The sequence below is a fragment of the Triticum aestivum genome, chromosome 6A (genome assembly GCF_018294505.1).
Source record: "Triticum aestivum cultivar Chinese Spring chromosome 6A, IWGSC CS RefSeq v2.1, whole genome shotgun sequence".
NCBI classification, from domain to species: domain Eukaryota; kingdom Viridiplantae; phylum Streptophyta; class Magnoliopsida; order Poales; family Poaceae; genus Triticum; species Triticum aestivum.
The window spans coordinates 566,518,311-566,528,465 of NC_057809.1; the positions used below are offsets into that span (position 1 = coordinate 566,518,311).

Here is a 10,155-nt window from a genome sequence, read left to right on the forward strand (position 1 = left end):
TCGTTGTTTTGAGACGAAGGATTTAGGAGTGGCTAATGTCATTCTGAACATCAAGTTGTTGAGAGATGATGATGGTGGGATTACTTTGCTTCAATCTCACTATGTGGAAAAGATCTTGAGTCGCTTTGGCTATAGTGACTGCAAGCCCTCTCCAACACCATATGATGCTAGTGTGTTGCTTCGAAAGAATCGAAGAATTGCTAGAGACCATTTGAAGTATTCTCAGATTATTGGCTCGCTTATGTACTTAGCCAGTGCTACAAGACCTGACATCTCTTTTGCTGTTAGCAAACTGAGTCGATTTGTTTCAAAACCAGGAGATGTGCATTGGAAAGCTCTAGAGAGAGTTTTGCGTTATTTGAAAGGCACTGCAAATTATGAAATTCACTACACCGGGCATCCAAAGGTGCTTGAAGGGTATAGTGACTCAAACTGGATCTCAGATGCTGATGAGATAAAGGCCACAAGCGGTTATGTATTCACTCATGGAGGTGGCGTTGTTTCTTGGAAGTCTTGCAAGCAGACCATCTTAACAAGGTCAACAATGGAAGCAGAACTCATAGCACTAGATACAGCTACGGTCTAAGCAGATTGGCTTCGTCGGCTCTTGAATGACTTACCGGTTGTTGAGAAACCTGTACCGGGTATCCTTATGAACTGCGACAATCAAACTGTGATCATAAAAGTGAGCAGCTCAAAGGATAACATGAAGTCATCAAGACACGTTCAGAGAAGGTTAAAGTCTGTCAGAAAAATGAAAAACTCCGGAGTTTTCGCATTGGATTATATCCAAACGTCTAAAAATCTGGCAGATCCTTTTACTAAGGGTCTATCACGTAATGTGATAGATAATGCATCGAGGGAGATGGGTATGAGACCCACAATATGAGTTGTTCATAGTGGTAACCTATTCTTTGTGATCGGAGATCCCGTGAATTAGATGTGGAAGACAAGCTGTTGGTCAACTGAGAGGAGACACTACAAGAATCCTGTTAATACATGACAGATCTAGTCCGTCACTGATCGATGAAAAACTATCATGGGTGGCCTTCCATGACGGATTTGAAATCTGTCATGTATATCGCGTCATAATTTGACATGGCAGCTTCCATGACAGTTCTTGGCCGTCATGGATCTGCTCTAGGCCCGCCCAAGCCCAATCTTCTGTGACGGAACAAGCCGTCATGGACATACGCCATGTTGGATTTTTTGCTTGACCAATTGGAATGACGTGGCATCCTACGTGGACGCTACTGGACAATTGTTTTTGTGTTTTCCTTCTTAACCCACATCAGGTGGAGATAACAGTTAGATATTTTTGTTATCTATAAATTTCACGCCTAATATTCAAACAAAGCCATAAATAAAATTTAATTTTCACATAACAGCCCAAACTTATTACAATCATGGCAATGTTCAGATACCAAAATACATATTTACATAGATAGCTCATCCAGTATTTACAAACATTATTACTACATCACTTTGCATTTTCTTGGAACAAATCTGAAAAAAGGAGCCTCTAAACAAAAATTACTACATAACTCTGCATTTTCTTGGAACCGATCCGAAAAAGGAGCCCCTGATTTCTCCATGTATTTCTCTGTGTATCCTATTTGAAAAAGGAGCCTATGATTTCTTGGAACCTGCACTAAACAAAGGCATAAAAAAACCTGTTAACCATCATGTGGACAAATCTGGATAAGTGAAAAGAATTATCAGCTAGGTACAAGTGTAGATACAAACTATGGCTGAACTATTTTAAGATGACTAAGCTTCAGGCAGTATAGATATCTAACTCTACACCAGTTTCTAATAAGTAAAACAGAGTACAGTGCTGAAAAAGTTTTCTTTTTACAACTTGTCTAGATGTAGGCCTTTGGTGTAGATTCAGGAAACAAAAAATTCTTGGGATAGTAGATCTAGTATAACTTCATGGCAAAAGAATTGCAAGCATAAATTGCTACACTTTCTTTTATTTAAGTTGGCAATAAAAGATCAAAACTACATCAGGAAAACTAAATGCAACAATTGAAGTTTCGAAAACTAAACACTACATAGCACTTGGCTCACAAGATGCTTCTGAATAGTCTGAAGTGGAACCACATGGACAAGCAATAGGGAAACTTTACATGTTTTGGATCTGTAATAAATATCAAGAAACTTACACAAGACCTGTGCCTGAAATATCAAATTCCAGATGAATACAAGAGCTATTTGAAGCTGGTTCCTGGAGTTGCTTCCAGACAACAACATTAGCCCTTGACAATAAACAGCAAGACATGTTTTATTATAAATATTTAATTAAACTTAATAGAAGGAACGTGCATGTTGAGCTTTTGATATATGAATAGCTGCAAGGGCGTTGGGCATCAAAAATACTATTGCCATTGGCAAGTGTCTGTTCTAAGTTCAAAATTCTAGTAAAGTAACAAATATGTTCTATATATCACGATTTATCCTCGAAATGCAAATCTGGTATATCGATAAATACAACTCTGTATTCAGGCATTGACCAACCAATATCACAACAAAACATATGATGGCTACTTTCATGAAGCAAGAAAAATATAGAACTACGGAATACAGGAAAGTCTGAACAAAACAAGTATGAACTGCATCATCCTTGACGCTAAAATAAATTACAGTCTTGTCTACTAAAGTATGCAATACATGTTGGAACATCACACCCCACTATTTGCCACAAATGTAACTTGGACAAAATGGTCAGCTAAGTAGACCCCATAGAGATAAATCAAGAGTCATGAGATTTGAATGTTTAGTGGAAGGATAAGATATGATATTACTCTTCTACTCAGGGAAAAGGCAGATAACATCATCACCTGCCCCGCTGGCAATTACATCCTTGCTGCATGCACAGAGTAGCAAGGAACCAACAGGAGCATCTCATGGGCGTTTACTTGCTAAAATAAACTAGTAGTTGCTTAACTAACTAGCAGATCTCACGATTTCTACACTGCTAGTGCTCGCACGCTGAGAAAAGAAGATGGAAATAGCCACCTGTGCTACTCTGTCGTTGGCTGTAACATGCGAGTATGAGGAAAGGAAGTGGCCACGTTTTCTGCATCAGGTTCAGTCCAAGAAAATTTGAGAGCAATCACTTGGAAAGAAAAGAAAAACAGAGCGAGAGGGTCGACCTTGTTCTGTGGGGAATCATGGTGGTCGAACTCGTCCAGCTCGTCGGGCTCGAGCTTGGGGTCCCGGTCGTCCCTCAAGGAATTGGAGAGGCGGAGAGCTCCTGTTGATCTGAATCAAATCAAAAAAATAATTGATTGGGGATGGGAGAAAGAAGGAATGAAGGAGAGGAGACGAGGGGGAAGTAGGGACGGACCTTGTGCGGGGCCTCGTCATCGCCGGCGTGGTCAAGCTCGGCCACCCGCAAGTCATGGTTGTCGTCCTCTCCTTTTCCGACGCTTGATGCTCCGAACCTCCGGATGGAGAGACAGTTGCGCGGCCTGGGAGACAAAGGAGGGAGGCCCCTGGTCAGATCCATGGCCGGCGCGCCGCATCGGCTAGCTTTGGCCACCGCTTCGATGGGGCCGCTGCAACCGTCGTCGCCATGGATCTCGGGCCGCCGTCATCAGTTGGAGGCAGGGAGGTGGGGGAGGAGGGCGGGGACAAGCAGAGGCGTGGCGGCTTAGGACGGGGACGAAGAGAGGCAAGGTGTGGCGGCGGAGGACGGGGACGAGGAGAGGCCAGGTGTGGCGGCGGCGGATGGGGAAGAGACTGGGGACGGGGAAGTGTGTTAGGGTTAAGTTTTATATGGGTAAAAGTTTAGGGCTTTAGGCGGGCTTTTGACGAGCCTGCGGGGCTGTACGAGGCTGTTCATGACGGTTTTCAAAACTGTCAGGGGAAATCCGTCATGCATTAACAAGTTTCTTGTAGTGAGAGTGTCCTTATTATTCACAATACCACTCCATGAAGATGCAATACTCTTCTTATATGCATGGCAGGTTGATGTATATCTTAATGTGTTCTAAGTGGCTTATTTAAGCAGAGATGTTATCCTGCAGAACATCTTTTCAAGAACACACCTATATGAGTCTGATTGTCAAATGTCGCAATCTATGAGAGTAGGGTTCTCTCTAGTAAACTCATGAAAGGTCACGGAGTATGACGCATAAGCTCCACCCGCGGGGAAGACCCACGGTAGCCACGTATCGGTCAGGCTTTATGTGAAGCTAGATTCGCAGAAAACTTGCAGTTCAAGGCCCAGTCCACTGTTCAAGTTGCTTACTAGTGTAGCATAGAGTTCTAGGTGGAAGTTCAACTTAACAGTCTCCACTGCAGTACCGGTATATAAAACAGTGTTTTGGAACCAAAGGCAAATTTTTGTGTGCCTCTGGGATCTGGTGGGGGATTGCTGGAATTTTGTCTATTTTGGGCCTAGCCCAATAGCAGTTTCAGAAATTCCTAATAAATCCTAGAGGCCCACACAGCCCATGTGTGCAAGGCAAGAGATGGAACAAAAGTTTAGTCCCACATTGCTAGTTGAGTGGGAGTTGGACCTCCTTATAAGGGAGGTTCTCTCCCCACTTGTATGAGCATGAGAATAAGAGGGATATCCACGCGCGCTCCTCCGCCGCCGCCCGCCTCGCCACGCCACGCCTCGTCACGACGCGCCGCGCCGCGCCGCGGGAATGAGCCGAGCCGATGTTTAAATTTTTGCCACGCACGACGGGTATACGAAAAGTCACGTGGGTTTCTGTAGTGGACACTAAATTCGAACGGCGCGCCTCTTCGGCCGCTGCCTGTTCGCTTCGTCTCCCTTCGTTGCTTCACCTCCCATCGCAGAGAGGTCGCTCCTCTCCAGAGAGACACACCAGAAGATCCCCTTCCTCTCGCCACAAAGTTCCTGAGCACTGCGCTGCTGCTACGATCTTTCCCATCCCGGCTTGCAGCATGCACCGCACGTCGGGACAGTAGGCCTCCGAAACCGCACCTTTTGAGTCATGTACGGGAGAAGGGTGATAAGGTTTTTGGGGAGCGCTCAGCGCGACTACTGGCTGCTTCATCACGGACGATCTGGTCGCCGACGACTACTTACCCGACGATGACTTCTTCCCCGACGTCCACGACCTCCTCGACGACATGGCAGGCGAGGACACCGACCCCAAGTCCAGCGCTTCTACTGCTGCTGTCCCGTACGTGTTCTTGTCTTTTCTGTTAAAGGTTCTGCCACAGTTCCTTATTCTAGTCCTTGTCCTACACATGTTAGGTTCTACTTCATATATACTACTTGCTATACTGTCTGCTTTAGATATGATAGGCTACGATTCATATATGCAGAAGCTATTTACCTTCTCTCTGTCAGAACGCATGACCTGTTTTATCTTTTTTATATTAGTCATACTTTATCTAGTATTTCTGTTAATAAAATCATTTGGTAAATTGCTCATATTTCCAACAGTAAGTAAGACAACAAGCATACAAAGCAAATATGGGAACGGGAACGGATAAACCACACGTGAGTTCAGGACACGAATTTATCCTGAAGTTCACATTTGAGGAGTACTAATCTTTGTTCGAGAGGTGTCGAAGCCAAAGCTCTGGAACGCCGCCAAGTGGCTCACCTTACACTACAAAACTTGTGATTGTTTGTGACGAACATCCTCGTGATGGAAAAAACTGTTGCCTAACATCAAGGTGGCTGATATTGGCCCGGACAGGGCGGACGATGGTGGTGCCGGCGCGCCACGCCACCCTTCTTTTGCCGGTCTCCCCATCATTTGCCTTCGCTCCGAGGCGGCGAGCTTGTCGTGTCGCCGAGTTGATCTTTTGGATGACCACCTTCTTTGGATTGTCCATCATCGTCGATTTCGCCAACTCTGCGTGCGGGTCAATGCCGCGGCAGAAGCAAAAAGGGCAGGAATTAGGATGGAGAGTGGCGTGATCAAGAGGGTGAAACAAAGTAGGGTGTGGCCCGGAAATAGTGAGGACCACTCTTAATGCGCGGGCTCTACCTCAATTTTTAGTGGGCGGGGATGTACGTGGCGGATGGACGAACTACCCTAAAGTTCTTCTGATTTGCTTCCGGTTTGCGAAAAAGATTAACGTTTGGATTAGCCCCGGGACTAATAGAGAACGTTCGTTGGATGGTCTACAACGTCCCGACAGATAGAATGAATATTCATGGGTGATTTAGGATCCACGTTGAAAGTGCCCTTTCTCAAATCTCGTTGAAGCTCCGCCACTTCATCCAACCACACAGGTTGGATTCGACTAAGTTTGAGGTGCGTGATCGCGCGGAGTGAATTGACCTGCAAAGTATCGAAACGGAAGGGAAAAAAGAACCCCGTTTTAACCCACGCATGCCTGATGCTTCCGCGAACACGGCTCTGCACCTGCAGTTCGATCGGGGGCATAGAATAGTTTTCGTGAAAATATGGCAAATTGTGCCGCCGTGGTGACCACGTCCCGGACATAGAATTCTCTGCACGTAGTACGTCGTACTAGTACGCACAACCGTTGGCGTCAAACCAAATCAAGATAGAGTTCATTCATTGTCCTGCTCATGTCGCATCATATGAACATTTCAACTCATCAAAAAAACAATAAAAGAATCAAATGAACATAGTTCTTCTACGTGGTTAGAAAAAAAAAGGCTGGAACTATGCGTATTATATGCGCCGTCCTGTTTCACAACTATATATACACATTGACCCGTGATCTATACAACTCCCTACAATACAAAAAATAGTTTTGTGTTCTTGCAATATACTCTCTCCGTCCACGAATAAGTGTACGTTTTATTCTAAGTCAAAATTTTAAAATTTTGACCAACTTTATAAAAAATAGTAGTAACATATATGACATAAAATTGGTATATTACGACAGTGCATTTCAAAAAAAAAATCTAGTGATACTACTTTAGTGCCATAAATGTTGCTACTTTTTCTGATAAAGTCGGTCAAAGTTTTAAAATTTTGATTTAGGACTAAAGCTAGATGTACACTTATTCACGGACAAAAGGAGTATACTAGGAAAAGAAATCACAGCTCCCGTAGGTAATTGCATCTCGTTTTTCAATCCTCCCACTTCGTATTCGTAGCGTCATTGCAGTCTTTCGTTTGGCTCAGCCGACGCTTTCTCCTCCTCCAGCACCGGCAGCGTCTTCGCCGGCGGCGAGCAGCTGGAGCGCGGTGTCCACGATGGCAGAGAAGCTCTCGCGGTGCTTGCCGATAGGGACGCTGCCGGAGAAGACGTGGTAGCACTCCACCTCCGACGTCGTCTCGGCGATGGCCTCGAGCAGCTGCCTCATCCCGAGCTCCTGGAGCAGTTCCACAAAGCCGCCGTCGCCGCGGCGAGGCGAGCTCGTCATGAGCCAGACAATCTGCTGCACCACGAACCGCCGCATACGTGGCACTCTGATCTCCGGGTACCTGTACTGCCGCAGGATGCCGACCAGCCGCTCCACGTAGGCGCGCTCGTCCAAGCCGGCCCCGCGCAGCTCGGCGGTGAACTGGTCGACGTCGAGGAACCTGCAGATCTGTGTCGTCAGCCCGACGGACACTTCCAGGATCTTGTCTCGTCCTGTCATGGTGGCTCCCAGCACCTGAATGCCAAAGATATACGTATAATTGTGTGTGTCATCCACATGTCATATCTAAGTAAGTACGGTTCAAGATCATGTCAGCCATGGTTAGGTAGGATCACGCAGAAATACTACAATAACATGACCAAGTAAGAGATGTCGTACCGTGGGCATGGCCTTGGTCACCGTGCTCAGGCGCGTTCGGTGCTCCGCTCCGGCGTAAGCGCAGAGGTTGCGCAGCACCCTCATGGCGTTGAGGCACCGAGCGTCGTGGGCGTCCAACGCGGACGCGAGCTGATCGAGCACGTCGGCCCTCTTGAGGATGGCGGAGCAGCTCGCCTCGCTCTCCAAGGCAAGCATCGCCAGCGCCTCGCCGGCCTCGTTCCCGAGCTCGCACTCGCCGGCGTTGAAGAATATGGAGAGCAGCAGGTTGACGACGCCCCCGGTGCCGACGATGGTCTCCTTGGCCCTCTCGTCCATGGCCATCCCGGTGAGGACGTCCATGGCCAGCTTCTGCAGCTCCATGCGCTGGTGGCCGTGCTGCAGGACCCCCCGGAGGTTGCTGACGGTGAAGACGTTCTCGGCGACGTCCCGCCGGAGCGCCTTGCCCGTCGCCCCCGTGGTGTAGACGAGCATCTTGATCACCTGGAGCGCGCGCTTGACGGAGCGCACCTGAGAGTCGGAGGCGCTCGGGTTGAGGAGCAGGGCCGGCGAGACGTGCGTGAACTCCACGATCTTGGCGAGCAGGCCGCGCGCGTTGCCGATCTTGCCGCAGTTGTCGTGGTCCCTGGCCAGCTTCTTGAGTATGTGCAGGCCCAGAAGGTTGAACTGCAGGTAGTCGTAGATCCGGTCTGGCTGCTCGGCGGCGGCGGCCCCCTGCGGGTGGTCCAGGGACGTCGTCGGCGGGCCGCGGCCGGTGTAGAGCAGGGACATGACGGACTCGATGGCGCCGGGGATGCCGGAGACGCGGAGCGCGTTCTGGCGCTTGCCGGCGAGCTTGGAGACGACCTGGGCGGCGCACCTGCGCACCTCCTCCTCGTCGTGGCGCTTCCAGTTGAGCATCTCGACGGCGCGCTCGATGGAGCGCGGGTTGGTGCCGAGCTTGCGTAGCGTGTCGCGCGCGGAGCCCTTGCTGGTGGCCAGCTGCTGCAGGATGCGGGCGCCGATGAGCTGCTCGTCGAGGAAGTCGGAGAGGATGAGGTCCTCGGCGAAGGTGACGAGGTCCATCTTGATGCCGTCGAAGATGCTGCCGGCGACGCACTGCGAGTAGGCGTCGTAGAAGAAGCGCTTGAGGGAGACGAGGCCGTAGGGGCCGAGCTCGCAGTCGGCGCTCACCTGGTCGAGCAGCTTGCAGACGGACATCTTCCACGTCCAGTAGGCCTTCTCCAGCAGGAAGAGCGACGCCTCCAGCAGCGCCAGCGCGTAGAAGAGCAGCAGCGCCGGCCGCATGTTCTTGGCCTCGTCGAAATGATCGCGCTTCGAGAGCCGCGTCACCGAGAGCGCGACGCAGGCCAACGCCGAGAGCACCTGCAGCCAGTTGAGCAGCCTGCCGATCTTCTTGGAGACGAAGACCCAGCCGGTGTAGGGGAGCAGCGGCACGTCGGGGGCGTGCCAGGTGCGCTGCTTCATGAGGGCCACGATCTGGCGCTGGAAGAGCGCCGCCGTGGCGCGCGTGTCGCCGTCCCCGAGCGCCGCGGTCGTGTGCGGCTCGGCGATGGCGTGCGCGAGGCGGCGGAAGAAGCGGGAGCTGGAGCGCAGCGCGTTGCCGGCCGTGGAGGTGAGGGTGGCGTGGTGCTGCCACTCCAGCTCGTGGCTGCGGCTGAAGACGCGCGCCGCCTCGCTGACGAGGATGACGGTGATGCACCAGAAGTCGATGATGTAAAGGTCGCTGGCGAAGCCGCCGAGCAGCACGACGGTGGCCCACGCGAAGTCGAGCTTGCCGAGCCCGCTGGCCGCCTTCTCGAGGACGGCGAGCCGGAGCGCGAAGAGCGTGAGCCGCTTCTCCGGCGGCTCCCGGCCGCCGCCCCGGCCCGAGCTGCCGCCGTGGCCGCTGCCGCTGCCCGGCGTCATCTCCCGCCACGGCTCGGAGAAGGATATGGAGCCGCCGCCCCCGCTGCCCAGGCCGGCGCCGACCCGGTGCTGGACGACCTCGATGCTCGGCGGGTTCTTCTTCATGGCGCCGTCGTCTTGGTTGGACTTGGTGAATGGATGGGAAGCCAGGAAACGGGATTGGATTTGAAGCGAATGCTTGCACGCACGGCACGAGCTGAGAAGGTTTCTACTTCCACAGGTTTGGCTGCGTCAACGGTCAAACTCATGAAGAGATGAAGGGTACTAGTAGTAGTAGGACAATGAGGACGTGGAAGCAGAAGGCGCGAAGTGGCCCATGATTGGGTGCCCGGACGTGGCGAGGGCGACGGCGACATGATCGGCATATTCCACCGAGTTTTGTGGTTGGTGCAAGGAACAGTATCTCTGTGGCTCTGTCTGACTTGTACACATCCATGGGAACAAGAAGAACGGTGTTGAGAGAGGAAGGTAAATGGGAACCTTCTTGTTGTGTTGGTAGATAAAACTCGGGTGAATGCCGGAGAATCGGT

At 50.5% G+C, this 10,155-nt stretch overlaps 1 protein-coding gene across 1 annotated transcript; it reads right to left on the reverse strand.

Annotated features, from left to right (window-relative positions):
• Positions 1-6,595: 6,595 nt before the first annotated feature.
• On the reverse strand, positions 6,596-9,856 carry LOC123129709 (uncharacterized; the record flags this gene model as incomplete). The annotated part of the gene is made up of 2 exons (XM_044549766.1): positions 6,596-7,576; positions 7,721-9,856. Coding segments are annotated over 2 exons (2,616 nt in total), but the record flags the coding sequence as incomplete, so codon positions are not given.
• Between the last annotated feature and the right edge of the window lie 299 nt (positions 9,857-10,155).